The sequence below is a fragment of the Pecten maximus genome, chromosome 9, assembly GCF_902652985.1.
Source record: "Pecten maximus chromosome 9, xPecMax1.1, whole genome shotgun sequence".
In the NCBI taxonomy this organism is placed as follows: Eukaryota; Metazoa; Mollusca; class Bivalvia; order Pectinida; family Pectinidae; genus Pecten; species Pecten maximus.
In genome coordinates this window covers 42,576,447-42,594,332 of record NC_047023.1, presented here as the reverse complement: position 1 = coordinate 42,594,332, position 17,886 = coordinate 42,576,447, and the positions used below count along the sequence as shown (strand labels likewise).

Below are 17,886 nucleotides of genomic sequence, written 5' to 3'. Positions count from 1 at the left end.
ATGTATGTCACAGACACAAATATATAGTATAATACGGTGTATAACACACAAAATACATGCCCATGTCGTTGTAGCACTTTTCTAGTCGTTTTTAAAAATGGCTGCCTAAAGGTTGATACAAAATAGTTGTCGTTATTTCAAACGGAACGAAATGATACGGACTTTGTTGTATTCCGCTTGTAGGACATAGGTTGTAATCCATTTTTGTATTAACCGGCAAATCACGTGGTATTTTTACTATCACTAACGGGAGTATTGTCTGCTTGCGCTCTGCTCCGCTTCGGAAGAAGAAAACTTCATAATATGTGTTTGTTACGAAATTATTCTCATTTAATCATTGGATTATGGACAGAAATATATATTGGACACCGTTGATCATTTAAATGTAAGTTGACACGCTATATTTTTGCAATAAACGAACTTTGAAAATGTCATCGTCAGCATCGGGAAAATCAGCTATGGGCAGTTAGAGGTTACACGGCGCTAGTCAAAAGTATCTCGCCGTGTAAAACCTCTAACATTGTTGGAGTACAAAGCCAACATGATCATTTAAATCACTGACTCAGCAGCTACAAAACCAACATAATCATTTAAATCACTGACTCAGCAGCTACAAAACCAACATGATCATTTAAATCACTGACTCAGCAGCTACAAAACCAACATGATCATTTAAATCACTGACTCAGCAGCTACAAAACCAACATGATCATTTAAATCACTGACTCAGCAGCTACAAAACCAACATAATCATTTAAATCACTAACTCAGCAGCTACAAAACCAACAAGATCATTTAAATCACTGACTCAGCAGCTACAAAACCAACATGATCATTTAAATCACTGACTCAGCAGCTACAAAACCAACAAGATCATTTAAATCACTGACTCAGCAGCTACAAAACCAACAAGATCATTTAAATCACTGACTCAGCAGCTACAAAACCAACATGATCATTTAAATCACTGACTCAGCAGCTACAAAATCAACATAATCATTTAAATCACTGACTCAGCAGCTACAAAGCCAACATAATCATTTAAATCACTGACTCAGCAGCTACAAAACCAACATAATCATTTAAATCACTGACTCAGCAGCTACAAAACCAACATGATCATTTAAATCACTGACTCAGCAGCTACAAAACCAACATAATCATTTAAATCACTGACTCAGCAGCTACAAAACCAACATGATCATTTAAATCACTGACTCAGCAGCTACAAAGCCAACATAATCATTTAAATCACTGACTCAGCAGCTACAAAACCAACATGATCATTTAAATCACTGACTCAGCAGCTACAAAACCAACATGATCATTTAAATCACTGACTCAGCAGCTACAAAACCAACATGATCATTTAAATCACTGACTCAGCAGCTACAAAACCAACATGATCATTTAAATCACTGACTCAGCAGCTACAAAACCAACACAATCATTTAAATCACTGACTCAGCAGCTACAAAGCCAACAAGATCATTTAAATCACTAACACTAACAAGACCATCAACAAGCTGTCAAAATATTTAAACCCATTACATACATTTTTATTTGACATTTTATTATTTCAAATAATTTTTTCCAGTCTATTCTGACAATTTTTTCCCATTCAGAGTAATTTTTGATGCACTTTTTCCCATATTTACTTCAGGTGAGATAAATAATAAGAACAACATACTCATAGGTCTGGGTCGCTGACCAATTCCAGCGGGCTGCTGTAGTCCCATTGTCTGCTCCTCATTGGTTAAAACATTGACAATTGTTCTAACCACAGACTGAAAACAACAATTTATATACATTAACATATACATTGTATTTGGGTTTAACAATATTTCAAGCCAAGAATTGAAAAACTTTTCCTCATGATGTTACAGTATGTCCATGGTCAAAGTATCGGTCAGATTCACGTTTTGATGTATGATACACTGCCCCACCTACAGTAAGGACCGTAGCTTTTAATACTTCTACCCCCCACACCGCGATTTATGGTGACGAGTGTACATGGAGAAATTATCACCGTGTTTCCTAGTGATAGACCAATTATGCCAATCAATCACCGGGGTTAAATCTTCAAAGATCGCGGTGACCAAGCGTGCCGCGGTGAACCTCCGCGATCGAGACACTGAGGATCACAGAGAATCACAGTGGATCAGCAGGACTCATCGGTGCTTACTCATGCGATAAAATTTACCTGTAATATGGATCGATATGGAGTAGGCTAACTACATGTATATAACTGATATCTATCAACGCTATGATCGATGTGACCAGGGACGTACGGTATAACGTAATTGAAACTTTACATTTACCATTGGTTTTAATTGTTTCCAGCTCTTATAAATGCCGTAGAATTAAACATCAGTTTTACTTAGCTTGAAAATATGTGATATTTTATTTTATTTTGTCACTATAGTCGTAGTCTAGAGGGGACATAGATAATGTGTAGTATATTTAGATATAAAGAACTGTAAAGATTCCGCTGTGTGTCGCTGACCGGTAAAAGAAAGTAGATTTGATGGAAGTTATTTCTTGTGTAGTAGATGTAAGAATCACGGATTGATGAACATTTCGAACAACTTTCATCCAAGTAAGGATATAATTTGCATGTCTGCTGTAGGGCCAGAACGCACTACTCTATGAAAACATGGAATTTTCCGTCACCGTTTGGTGCCGCTAAGATGTAAGGTGTAAATACAGTAAAACCGGTGTGAAATCACACGTATCTTACCAATATGGATAAATGAGATATGTATTTACCCCCAGAACACCCATTTAGTCCCACCTAGAGGTTTTATTTCGTCAGTATAGACCCTTGCTTTACGCTAGTCAAAATGTCACGCTGTTGACCTGCCATTTTGTAAGTGACAGTACGACTAACCACCCGAATCGGAACGCAATGGACCGAAAAGACCACATATAATTTATTGTGTTTTTCTTCTAACGTAGTTTAAATAAAAAAAAACTAAGCTTATTATTTCACAAAACCTGTTATATTAAATTCAAAAATTCATAATTTCTTAATTATAAGCGGTAAAATCTATAGAAATAAAAGTTGTAGCATCGCACATGGATTAGGTAATTAGGCCGACCGCGACCTACAATGTATAGTTAGCAACATGGCAGAATCCATAATGAAATATTGACTAGCGTAAAGCGAGGGTCTATAAGGACTGAATTAAACACCTAGATGGGACTAAATGGGTATACTGGGGTAAATAAATATCTCATTTATCCATATATGTAAGTGTTATGTCATTCCCGATTTTATTGTATTAGGACCAAAATCTTAGCGACATGCCACATGTCAGCTGTCGGAGAATTCCACGTTTTCATATCGTAGTGTGCCAGAGGAGGCCAATAGAAACTCTGGCTAATTCCACCTATGAAACTGATCAAAAGTGTGAATAACACTTATTATGTGTAATGATACTGGTTGCATAGTCAAAAACCTGCAATATATCGTATCTTAGGGCATCCATATAATATGGGTGTTAAATGTTCCGGCTGTTTCATGTCTTCACATTAATATCATGTCACTGAGTTTTTTTTTTTTACTCTGGCCTATTTTATGGTTACTGTTTTTATCAAAAATGTGATTTCAATGATTTTTATAAAATCATAATACTTGTACATTTTATTACGTAGCGTCTTATAGAATACAACACGTTTTCATTTTGTGATGAATCAACATGATAGCCGTCATTGGTGGATAGTATCCATCTTGGCTGTCTGTCAATCAAACGCAATAGAAATGGGTACCTGGCCGTACACGAATTTCATCGGTTGGATTGACAAGTCACCTTATACAAAGCAGACGACACTGAAGTTCGTCACACCTCAGTGAGCATTGTTGCTGTCAATCAAACGCCGCGGAAAGGCTTTGCGCGTATTTCATTGGTTGATAAGAATGATTGACAAGTCATTCTCCGTGCACAGGTAAGATTTACAAGACAGTTACGAAATGTCTTGTTATTACTATGTATCAATCTTTTACAGCTAAATATATTTGCAAATAAATGATAACTATTCTTTTAAAGTTTTGCTATCAGAAAGTTAGTTTTATCACGTTTATGACCATAACGAGTTAAATACATGTATATAAATCCATAATTTTACCATCGATCATTGGAATTGTGGAAGTTATTTAATTCATGTTACGGTGTTAGTCTTGTTGAGTACGGCAATAAGATGCATGTTAAAAGCACACGATTTGTAAATGATCTCCATTTCGATAGTGATACTTCACGTATACGAAAGTCAGTACATGGTATTACATCCACAGTTTCTTTGGTATTTTTGATAATAAACAATTTATTCATTTAGCATTATTTAAGAAGACAGTACGGTGGTTTTTAGAAGATAAAAAACATATTTGCTGATTTGTTCATGTGATAACAATAAAATTTCAACGTATTTTTTTTCTGAAGCGTGTGATTTAAATATTAAGCTGTTAAAGCATTTCTCTATTTTATAATCCATGTGACACAATCAAATGTGTTTTCCAAAGACTATATTGCTAGAGATCATATATATTTATGAATATATATGAATTATATAAATTGTATTTGACATGTATTTTGAAAGTTCATTGCATTATCTAAAAACATCTTCTAATAAAATATCTAACATAAAATGTGTTTGTTTTTAGTCATACATGTATATAAAACGTTAGTCATTTCAGTATATATCACAAGTGGTACATGTACAGAGTTAAAGTTCTTGGTATTCAAATGCTGACGTGGTGAAACTCCGTGTTAAAGTGTACCAAGAACAAAAAAACGATATTCAAACATGGTATTTTTGGAAAAACCAAAGAATGATGTCGCGAACCACATCAAAATCGGTTGGCCGAGTGCCGAGATAAAATCTATGCATTATATTCTATACAAAACACGCTTCAAGTCATGGAGAACACTTAATTCAGAAAGTAATATATTATAATCATCATGATCTACAATAGACTAAATCTCTCACGTATGAATACCAGTGTTGGAGCCTGCAACAAACTTCTACATATACAGATTTTATCCCGAGGGTATTTTACATGTCATGGTCTCAGGGATAACGGACGATTACAGTCTTGAGAAAGATATAATTTTTATATGATCGTTGTCATTGAAATTAAATAAAAGTGATTCGCAACAATTATAATATAATTGATACTTTATGTACAGGTACATAGTATAGGTTCTTATTAAAACCATCATTTTCGCTCCGTTATATATATATATATAGAAAACATACAATTTAGTTCATCGTGATTAATCATAATTAATACTAAAACTTATTAACTCGCAATAATTTTCGTGTATGAATTTTTCAAATTTTATTTATTTCTTTTTTATTATCATTATATTTCTTTTTTGTTTTGTTATTGTGTCATTAGTATGAAGTGATCGAGATCATTGTGGTTTTACTTTCCATTCGTGGGTCACAAGTCATATCTTCACTTAAAACAGGACTTTAGAAGATTAGAAACATGTTCGGAGAATTACGAATTGAGTGGGTTAGTATAACCGCTAAACAATTACCAGGTGTGAAATTATGATCCACAAGCTCGTCACACCTGTCACTGCACTACATGTGTCTGGTGTTCTAATCGGCACACGCAGGCAATTCTTGTGAGTTCTCGCGTTTGGTTTCTATGTACTTCAAAAAAGTTCCGAAGATATACTTTCACATGTTGTACGTAAATTGAGCTTGAATTTTATTAAGAATTGCGTGTTACTACAGGGAATGCATTTTTAAGTTGTTGAAATCAAACATATTATTTTTGGAATTCAGTGGGTTTCGTTTTCCTTTCAAGCGAAAAAAAAATGTATCTTAAAGGTTTGTCTATAGAATGATTAACCTAAGTTGCCTCATTCATAAACCCACGATGTTGAAAATTTACTCTATGAATCTTTCCGAAAATCACAAATAACGGTATCTTCAAGTGTATTTGCAACATATCTATTGCTGTTTTGGCTAATAAAAATTCCAATTTTTTAACTTTTATTTCACATCGTGTATGAATTGTATTTTAAACTTCTGTTACTAGAAGTATTATAACCGAAATCAATATTGGGTGGTCGGGTGGCACAGTGGTAACACACTTGCCTTTCACCAAGGCGGCCGGGGTTCGATTCCCCGATCGGACGTGAAAAGGTATGGGGTCACCTGCCCGACCACGTGGGTTTTCCCCGGGTACTCCGGTTTCCTCCCACAGTAAGACCCCTCGCGCGCTTCCATCCGGGCCAACAAGCGTGATTAATATAAGTTAATATAACTTGTTTCTCAATTGTTGTAAAATAAATAAAGTTTACATTTTAAATATTGGTATGTAACAACCCGCAAATGCCCTCATAATAAAGGCTATATGATGTAAGTCGTTATAAACGGTCCATTATTCAAATGCCATACATGTTACAGCGACCCGTTAAAATAGAAAATTATTCAAATTTTACATGTTATATACGACCTGTTATAAAAGAAAATGAGTAAGATGATATACGTTGTATTTGGCCCGTTATAATAGAAAATTAATAAGATGTTACATGTTGTATATGGCACGTTATAATAGAAGATTATATGCCCCTGGTTTCGGTAACATTTGTTATTAACTAACTCACAAATATAAGTCAAAAAGTTTATTCAGCACTTTCATTATTGTTGTCTCATTTGCATTAATTGCAGGCACGTGTTTCTATATATATTTCCTATATGACGGCTCTGATCCCATTAAACCTCTGACGTCACAGGTCAGAGGTCACCGAAACGTAGTCAACGGCTCTGGGTTCGAGAAAAATCGCAATTACTCTAAAACTAAAGTCGCTGTGAAAGTCGGCCTTTCAGCATTTTTAGTTTCATCCTAAATCACATTTAAACTTGAAATAGCAAATCGTTACGGGTACACTTTAAGACCACCACGTAATTAAGTCAATTACGCTATGAAGGCTATTTTCACTCCATTCAATTTCATCTCATCTTAAATTGTCCTTATTTGTATTAATTACGAAAGAAATGCATTAAACCTCATAATTTTATGAAAACCTAGCATGTTCAAATTAATAGAGCTGTTAACAAGAAATAATAGAAATGATATCTCAAATCTTGCTAAATATATTAAATTTGCAAGGAAGAGAAAATTAGAATGGCTTAGTAACCAATAATTATGTATAGTCATATAATGTTTCTCATACATATGTTGTATTACTTTTATTAGTAGTTGAATTGTCTGTATGTGCAATTCCAGCACAAATCTATGATAGGATATTGTTTATGATGTAAATAGTAAATTAATTGTTATATACATGTATATAATCACATATCACTATGTGTAAGGGTATATATGTATACAATAAAAGACCCGGATTTTACAACTTACCATCAGTCCATGTTTTTTTTATGATTTTTACGTACCAGAAACCCCAAGCTATCTATTTAAAAGTACGCGACACCAGCGAGAACTACCCAATTATTAAACCCGTATTCACTTAACAATGTGACGCTTATATAATTAATTAAGTATCAGACGACTATTGACTAATTTGTGTGTAATCAACCCAGTTCTTGTGATCACTGCGTAATACGTAAATGTGTATGTAATTAATAACGTGCATCTTTCAATGAGTCGTCGTTTCACGTAACAGTGTTACAAGCCGATATCCATGTTTACCAAATACAAGCGTTAATGATGTTAATTACCGATCATAAATTTATTACATGTATTTGAGATTGATTAATTATCGTATCACGCACTGTATGTTTGTGCATAAATTCTTACTAACTACGAAATATAAATATGTGTTCTTATAAAAGTTGCCGTCTGTAAAATAAATATCATAGATATTGTACGTCAAGTTGAAAAAAGCAAGACCAGGCTATACTATAAAATCCTTTAATACTGTAACATTTAGGTCGTAGAGAAAAAGCAATGTACCGTTATAAAAACAAAAGCTACACATTGTAACACAGGTAAACACCCGGGGCTATGACCTGGCAGCGGTCGCTATTGACTACGCACAGTGTCAAGCGATAGTCTGTACAGCTGTCGACACGGGTGACTTGCCCCGACATTTTTTTCTCCTCGTGGTGAAAAAATTGTCCGGATTATTGAGGGAAATTTGCTAATGAAAAGTACGCTCCGTTCCCAAAATGGGCTTCCGGAATCGGAATCCGAATTTCCGGACTGGTGAGTACAAATAACGTTACGGAAATCCGTTCCCGCGCATTTCCGTCCGGACTGTGAGTTTTCCGGACTATCGGCGTCCGGATTATCGCGGGTCCACTGTACACGTGTTGTAGTTTAAGTTTAAACATATTTTATTGATATACAGAAATGACAAAGGGATTAGTCAGCAAATTTTACCAACTTATAAACGACTTCTCCCGTAAAATTAACAAAACAATGAATAATATGTGGCTAAAGTGATCAATAATTTTGTTATACATTTGTATTTGTACTATGAATATTAGTGTGAAGGGCCTTTTGTCCGGAGGGGCTATTGTCCTAGGGGCTAATGTCCTGGGGGGGGGGGGGGGGGGGGGGGGGGGGGGGGGGGCTTTTGTCCGTACCTCGAATATTCATATGCCTACAGTTGAGCCGAAAGGCTTAGTATAAAGAACTTAAACTCGTCTTCGGTATTATTAATAACGATATTAAAAGAAACGATCATTTAGGGATACAAAGTGAAACATGTGCAAGGATGAGGATTTTTTTAGTGTGTCTTATTTAAATATCACAGACATGTACATGCTGTCATTGTACGACTCCCGTGTGTAAATCGCGTATCTATGTCAAAGATGATTTTACGCACGAACTTTGTTTTGATCTGTAACTATGCACAATATTGTTTATTAGATAAAGGAATAAGTGTTATCATGTACAATTAATTAATTTCTTTGTTATTATTTATTGCTTATTTTCGACTATGTTATCAAGCACCAGTTCTGCATGCACACAAACGATGATAGTCGGGTGTTTTGTCTCCGTATACAAACGGACACGGTTAAGTCGAACCATCGGATAAGTCGAATATTTTGCTCGGTCCCGTCGACTTCGACTTATCCGAGTTTTACTGTACATAAATTAACCCACCATAGGATCTTTCTCCCAATATTTTTTCTATGCATATTATTCTCGGTTTTGATTTTCCTGCTAGTGCTTGATAATACCGCTGAAAAAAATGACGTTTGATACCTGAAATTAGCTACAGACAATTACACAACTATCAAATCATTAGGAACATGTGCGAATTTAGTTGTGTACTCATCACCGTTTGTCAGCATGTCATCCGATCACAGCCAGGTAAGTCGTGATTTTTATCACAGGTAAGTTGCAAGGTTCCTTTGAACTGCAGCCAGAAAACTTTAGATCACAGTCCTACCACAGGCGCTAACAGATTACACATACCACTGTCATAAAAAAAATGAAAGTAATATTTTCTATGCAAGCGCCTGTGGGCTCACATGCGGGTACGTTATAAATATAAATGAAAATATCTGAATGCGTACCACTTTTATATTGTGAATGACGAAGTGGCTAGCAACAAGTAAGTTTTATGCCACATGATATATATGTTTTAGCAGAGACATGTATATGTCTTTGGTTTTAGTTACGACATATTATGTTTATGTCCGATAACACAGTATTTTATGTAGCAAATAAATGACCACGACAATGGTACACAGATGAAGATACGGCCGGAGACAGATGTCTGCTTATTGTAATGTTCAAGTCAACAATGTGTCTGTGATTTTAATGCGTTAATTGAACGACATATGGTAATAAATAAATAATCACATGCACCCTAATTAAATTACACTGCGGTCGGTACTAACGATCTGCGGTGTCTGATTTTTGCCGAGTCTCTACGAGTTTGCTATTGTACAGGTAACTGTCTTCTGATTAAATATATCAATCAATGTACGATAACAAGCGAATCTATATGTCTGCTTATAGCCTTTACATTAATTTCATTAACGTGCAGTGACATCAGCAAACAATTAAAACTTCGACGATGTCCTTTGTAAAAATCATCTAGACATGTCAATCACACCTGTGGCAACAAATCTGAGAGTATGTGGGCGGAGCTATAGTAGGCTGTGCCTGATTATGGTGTGTCATCAGGTAAACTGTCCACCCCATTCGATGCAGGTATCCCAGCAATCTATTGTCTAATTAATTGTAATTGTAAAAAAGTCTTACGCTAGGATTTATGAGAGTGTCGCCCAAAACATAAGGGTATAATTTCACAATATTTAGTTTATATTTACTTAAATAGTTACGGTAGCTGTTATCCCGTGTATTTGTTATTAATTATTGAGATAATACACGAACACTAATTGTTGCGATTTAAAACGTGTAATTTCATTTATTTATTTCAAAAAAAAATCCTACAGTAAGATGTGAGATACAGGTAGTAGACATCGACCAACTACAGCCTAAAATCCTTCTGGATAACAACATATAGTTTAGTTTAGTTTATTCAACTTGAAGCCTTACGGCTCATAAGTATAACATAGAAGCATCAACATACACATATATACAATACGTAACTAATTGTTATAGAGGATGAACAAAACAGTAGGCGTAACTGGTGAAAAGCATCCGAAAACATTGATTTTAACAACAAAAACACAATCAGAGTATTCAGGGGGGTGGACAAAACAATAAACATAACTGGAGACAAGTACCTTAAGTCATTAATAAAAAGTAAATAATACAGTTTGTAAGAGTAGATAGATAGTAGTTACCAAACAATAGGTATAACTAATATAAGTATATAGGATTTTTCAAATGCAAATATATACTTCGTGAGAATAATTACGTGATGAACAAACAATAGATATAAATAGATATAAATAGAGATAAGTAACTAACATCGTTAATACAACACTAAATACAAAGTGTACATAATTTAGATGAATAGTTAGGGTATGAACAAAAAATAGGTATAGCTGGAGATAAACACGTACAAACGATATTGATCTATACTAAAGGTTGGAATCCCGACCGTAGTAACCAGCTTGACTGTAAATATTTTCCAAGATTACATAACTCTTTTTTATTGTGAACAGAAAGCAATTGGACAAGTTTAAAAGAAGACGGGTGATTCCAATAATATTTTTTAATGAATCTTTTTCGAATATCAACATATAGTGGACAAATAAGGATGAAATGGAATTCGTCCTCTACTTGGTTCTGGTTGCAATAACGACATAACCTATTTGACCTTGGAATATTACGATACCGACCTTCTTCTATATAAAGCTTATGCGATGAAAGTCTTAATTTCGAAATAAGTTTACGATACGGATCAGGAATAGATTTTGTTAGATAGAATTGCAGTGTGAAGGTGTCAACAATATATTTATACAGATAACATTTAGAAGATCTTTCAATAAATTCATTTCTTGCTTGAATAAAAGCATCAATCAAACTCCTACTCCTACAGTAAGATGTGAGATACAGGTAGTAGACATCGACCAACTACAGCCTAAAATCCTTCTGGATAACAACATATACTCCCCTCAGGTAAAAAAAAACCATAGGGGTCCGATGGGGTCATTGCGAAACAGGTATACTCTCTAGTGTAATTAAAATATGTGATTGACAGGTGTTAACAGTTGGTGAAAACATTTCTATAACGGTAATTACACGGCATGTAATTGTTCTGTGTATAGAGAATTAATCTATATCGCTTTCACTAACTTCAATTATGATTATATTACGCGATATAGAGATTTTTTTTTCTAGAAAATAATGATACACCATTTATAACTCATTTATAAGTATGACCGTTTAATAGATCATTCAGTTTGATTTCATTTGGTTTTAAACGGTAATGATTTGGAATATATTATTTCCTAGCGAATTTTCAATGATTGCGGTAAAACAAAACCACGATAATGATATAATATATCTATTATATACTCATCTCCGACATTCTCTTCACAGAAGGCAGAGACCTATATACTATATAGGTCTCTGCAGAAGGTAAATATTTTCTTCTGGAACGCCTTTGTTACCTACCAGTTCAATGGAAAATTTCAAATTACATGATCTATCATCAGGCTTCGTTGGACGTAAAATAGACTGGTCTATAGATAGAGAAAGGACGAAATAGTTAACATTGTTTGGACGTTAGGTCTTGATCGTAATGGTGACGTCTGTATTGTTAGTACGTTATTTTGTTTTGCTTCCAAAATAAAAGGGACGGGAAAGATTCCCATGTTATGCTTATAATTAATTGAAATATGTTAAAATGTATTTTATAGATTTCTTTATTACATACACCAATGTATTGTTTTCTCACAATAAAGAGAGCACATCGGACTATACATACACATAATTCTGTATTCTATGTATTTCAAACAATATCTATTTGACAATTTCCATTTAACAATATACACAACATTTATAGTATACACACATAGATTCCAATCATGCATGTAATCGGAAAAAAAGAGACCTCGCATAATGATTTTGCTGTGACAATTTGGCTGTTAATGAAATAATGAAGTTGATTAACTACTGTATATATAGTTTGGAAAATATGAGCATGGATTTCTATATCTACCGGTAATTTGAATGCGCCCAAGTGTATGTCTATGCTATTAGCCACCCCGGAATCGTCCCTGATAATAATGATAGTAAGAAAACACACAACGTCTTTAAAGTCGTGTATTTAAACTACGAAATGTTTAAATAATTATACAGTCTATGTATGAAACCCGCTACAAAAAGTCAGACGAAATAATTATAAGCTATATCATTCAGGATAAAATTTGGTTTTCTTCAAACAATTACGAAACAAAAAACATACATTATGTCCCCGCGAGGACAAATAATGATCTTATCAATGTTTATCGTCTTCTCATCCGTCACAGGTCGTACACGTATATGGATCAATTTCTCAAACAGACATCTTACTAGCTATATACTTCAGATATGTGTGATGACTAAATTATGCAATTAAGGACTTTGCTAGATCACGTAAAAATAAGTACGAGATCTTTCACTAAATAACGAGCCCCTTATGTGGCCTCTCCGAGGTCATGGCATCTGAGGTCATGCACAAAGCGCCATCTATAAACAGGTCAGCTAAATCAGTAGTGACTAAATGCATAGGCCTATATACAAGTATTGAATTGCAGATCATTTAAACCACATCATTTATCAACAGCAGCAATTGAGACGTTAAGGGAATTTCGTAGACTCACTATACGGTATCCAGATGTTTTTTTTTATTTAGTTATACCCATGATCGTCACGGAGAACCGTATCACTTCGAATTCGAGTCTTACATTAGGGATAGGACACTTGCATGTAAGTCACAAAATCTACCAATCGTCTCGACTGCTAGCGGTAAAAAAATCGGTACACGTACAACGATAAGGGTCGATAATGGTCAACTGAGAGCCACACCACCACAGGTAAAACCGAGGGCTGAATCATCAGGATTCGCGGCGGACAAATTGCTTTGATGTTTCGCGGAGAAACGATCACCGCGGATTTTGATGAACACATTACCACCGGGGATCGCGATGACGCCGTGTTCATGATCCCTGATAGGGATTTAGGGTGATCAGTCGCGGTGATTGACCCCTTGAATAGAAAATCAAACGCCGGCACATGGTGACTTTGTGTTCATTCCTACGGCCTGCACTGTAGGTGAACCCCATGCCACAAGTATGAAGTTAACCACAAGTAACGTGGGAGATCTGGACTATCTCAGGATCATTTAACTTAAGTAAGGTAAAACCTGTAATGTGAAGTTTAAAATAGGTGTTGTTCATGAAAACAATGATTACGAATAATGTTACAAAATTGACACCATGGCTGCCATATAAAAGTTTTTACGAGGCCAAAAAATAACAACACTTTGTTGGCTCCCCTTCCTTTACATCCCTACCAATTTCCAGTTCAATGACATCACTCAAACTTGAGAAGTTTACAATGTGTTTTTCAAGATAGCTGCCATTGTGGCCATCTTGGATTTCGGATCAACCCGAAAAATAACAACACTTGGTCAAGAACATCTCAGGATCATTTCAGGCTGGTTAGAACTCAGTCCCACAGGTGGAACATAAGAAGTTTGAAATGTGAAAAGTTTATACAAGGGGGACAACGACGGACAAAGGACGGGTCAGATGACCTAATAAGCCTAACAAACTCATCTGGTTGTGACTGAGCAAAGCCACTCAAGTCATTTGTGACTGAGCAAAGCCACTCATTCATTTGTGATTTACCAAACTCACTTCATCCAGTTGTGGCTGACCAAACTCACCTCATCAAGTTGTGACCATGTCTTGGAAGGTGACTTCATTCTTCGTAAAAGCAGGCTGTTCCACTTCTGTCTCAGTTGTAACACAATGCTCATCGTCTATAAACAACAACACCAAACAATGACGTGTTATAACTTTACAGGAAAAGAAACTCTCTGTATACCAATATGCTTGTAACACTTCCCAAAAACGTTGAAGTGTTCATTGTTTTAGAAGTTAGTTTTTAAAGGTTTCTATCTTTGAAATAAAGCTATAGAGACTCAGTTTTTAAAGGTTTCTATTTTCTAAATGAAGTTAAGACTATAAAAGGACCTGGAGGGAGATGGGACAATTTGGTTAGATTGCTATGTTTTCAGAAGACCTAAAAAACGGACAATATTGAAGAGAATTGGTAAATATACAAATACAGTCAAACCTGTCTATAGCGACCGCCCAAGGGGAGGCAGAAAAACGGTCACTATAGACAGGTTGCCTTTATAGACAGGTCAAAATTATTGCACCAACCAATTTACTTAAAACTGCCATAAATAAATTGTCATTGAACAGGGCATTCAGAAGACCAGTCAGAAGTTAAATAAATGCATAAACTTTATAAATCTGAAGGGTTTAATATTTAATGATTTTGTGGACCCAAACACAAAATATAACTCAAAATGGTCTTTATGGATAATTTTTTTTTTTAATATTTTGTTCTGAAATAATGCTATATGTATCTATCAAATTATCTACCTTTCTTTCATGAATAAAGAAAAAGAATACACAATAATTGATTAATTATATTTGTGTTACTACTAATTATTTTGTGTTATAGTCTTACTTCTTAAAACCAAAATATTTTTTTTCTGACCCAAATTGAAATCCGGATATTTGTGTCAGTTTACGACTTTTTATTAGTATTGACTAATTAAAGATGGCGGCAGTACAGACGCTAGTACCAACAGCTACGATTAAGAAAGGCATTATTGGCTTTCATGTGAGTAAATCTTGTTGACAGATATGACCAGTGTTTGTTATTGAAGTGATGTATCCTAGTTGTAATCACAAAATTAACTGACCGTCTCAAATGAAGCCACCTGTGCACAGTTGTAATGTAATACCGACACGCATGGTGACCCGACTCCTCTCTCACCGAGCCCCAGGACAGGGCAGCTACAGTAATTATAGGTTAACAGGTGGGAAGGGTCTTTTGTTTATATAATCAGGCCAGGGTTGTGGAGGTCCTTTGTTTGTATAATCAAGCCAGGGTCGATGTGTCTGAATTTTCCGTCGATTTTATGACGGATGACTGCGAGAGCAGAAGATGGCCGACAGAAATCGGTCGCTATAGAAAACAAATTAGCGACCGCCGTTCCGAAATCACCGGTCGTTAGTCACATTAGACAGGTAGTCGTTATACAGAGGGTCATTATATAGTAAAATCTCACGGGGAATCTTAAAACCGGTCGTTATAGACAGGCAGTCGTTATATACAGGGGGTCGTTAGAGCAGGTTTGACTGTATTTTCCTTTTTCCATTAGAAAGTCCTGCCATTAAGCTACAAAACCCTGATGTCTGTCCAGGGAATCAACATTTAAGCTCGCTGTCAAGTTTAAATTTGTCCCATTTGGCTACAAAACCTCTATATCTGTTTAGAAATTAACACTGTACCTCGTTGTCGAGTTTGAAGCCAAGCCATTCATCCAACTGTAGTGTGGTTTTCCTGTCATCTTCTTTGCCCTCACCTTCACTATCACTTTCCTCACTGCCAAACTCTCCTCTGATCCCCAAATCTGAGGAATTTAAAACACCTGTATACAGCATAGTTAGGGATGGAAGAGGACCATTCACTGAATGGTTTTTTTTACATCCATATATATTTGACATAAATAATAATAAATGAAGCAGCACCTGCTATTGAAACAAACTAATGGACTAATGGTTCCAATTAAATGTAACTTGTCAACGGTACTTAAAACTAAAGGTGGTCTAAATAGTTGTAAATAAGATGATTAATTTTCTTAGTACAATTTAGCATGTATTTATGTCAGCATTTAAATGTCTGAAGAGATGGATAACTAATCTCCGGATCTTGTGTTCTGACTTCAGTGATAATCTCTCTATTACGCATTAAAAATGCAAGTAAAATCTTACTTCTGTTCAAATGCCTGTCCTTGACGGAGTCTGGTGATAGCTTGGCTGGTCCGGCGAACACTGCCACAGTGATTGGGGACACCATAGTACAGGTCCTTACCATAGGGTGACGCTGGAACCGGGTCATTTCCTGATAGAATAACCAGTCAGAGCGCAGGCTTTTAATAAACTGGCTCTTCTGGGTCTTCTTTGAGCTTGGAATCTGACTTACCACAGAGCTCATGTGGAAGAACACATTACTTTCTTTCCTAATAAAATCAAACACAAATCATGAGCAAAATCAATATTTATGCAGGACAAAAAAATATAATATCAAAATTAATGTCTAATTTGTTTTATTTGCAGTAAATAATTATGTTGGAAATCAATAAATGATCAAGATTAACTGATATTTATTGTCTAAAACAGCATAAAAAATTAAAGACAACGAAGATACTTTTAATTGATATCTTTTAATCATAAAAATTGTTTTCTTTCTCAGGACCAGCTAAATAACTTTTTATCAATACCAGCAGAAACCTTATTCGTATTGAGCCAAAGCGTTAAAATATTTCTTACTGGGTGGTAAGTTTGGCTTTTTGCCGGTCTACTCGGAGCAGATTTGGGTAGCTGCCAGCACACAGGGCAGCTTTCACGACAGCCCAGTTCTCCGAGTTAGTGTTGAGATCTCTGATGTCTCCTCCACCTCGTGCTCGTACAAATCCTGATGCCCGCAACTGACCAAGCAGCTGTGTTCTAAAATCAAGCAGTTCATACATATCAATTTAAAAGCACTTGAAAATAATTTATTCAAACTGTCATTTTTTACACAATCTCATTCCTTGTTTTAAGTACCAGGAAAATGAGGATACCTGTGGGAATTAACTGAAAATGGTACTTTATCTAAATATGTGAAATGTCACCCTACCTCATTCCAACAATCATCTCCATACAGGCCGAGGACAGGTAATTCTTATCACAGAAGCTTTTCTCCCAACCGTCGGTTCTGGCTCGCTGCCATGCCTACAAAATTGTAAGTAAATCGTGGTAAATGGTGCCATATTGCGCCACCCTCTATATAACTCTCTAACCCTATATAAAGGGCTGCAGACTCCGCTCACTTTACCTCTGATGAGTTACGTCTTAGTAACGAAACCGGTCAGGTATTATACTAAATGGACGACATGATTCCCTACACAACACGGACAGAATGTTAAGTGTCTTTTTTCCCACCTACTTTAAATTAATAACAAATTTTCTTTGAATCATGCTTATAGACATAAATCCGAAAAATATTATACATATATATATCGTTTCAAGTGTCCGTTATACAGAATTTTTAACAACTTTATGGACAAAAATAAGTGTCTGCTGTCCGCATCAGGAAGGTGTCCGCTATATACATGATATTTATATAGTGATTTTCTTTGGGGATTCCTGGAACTGTCCGTTACGGACAGGTTTCCGCTATATAAGGGTGTCCGCTATTCCAGG

At 35.4% G+C, this 17,886-nt stretch overlaps 1 protein-coding gene across 1 annotated transcript in view; it reads right to left on the bottom strand.

Annotated features, from left to right (window-relative positions):
* The window catches only part of LOC117334657 (3'-5' RNA helicase YTHDC2-like), a 42,186-nt gene that overhangs the window by 6,024 nt on the left and 18,276 nt on the right, over positions 1-17,886 (bottom strand). Inside the window, 6 exon segments of the mRNA XM_033894409.1 lie at positions 1,691-1,787; positions 14,286-14,381; positions 15,931-16,052; positions 16,414-16,661; positions 16,972-17,148; positions 17,321-17,415. Of these exon segments, the coding sequence (XP_033750300.1) occupies positions 1,691-1,787; positions 14,286-14,381; positions 15,931-16,052; positions 16,414-16,661; positions 16,972-17,148; positions 17,321-17,415 (835 nt within the window).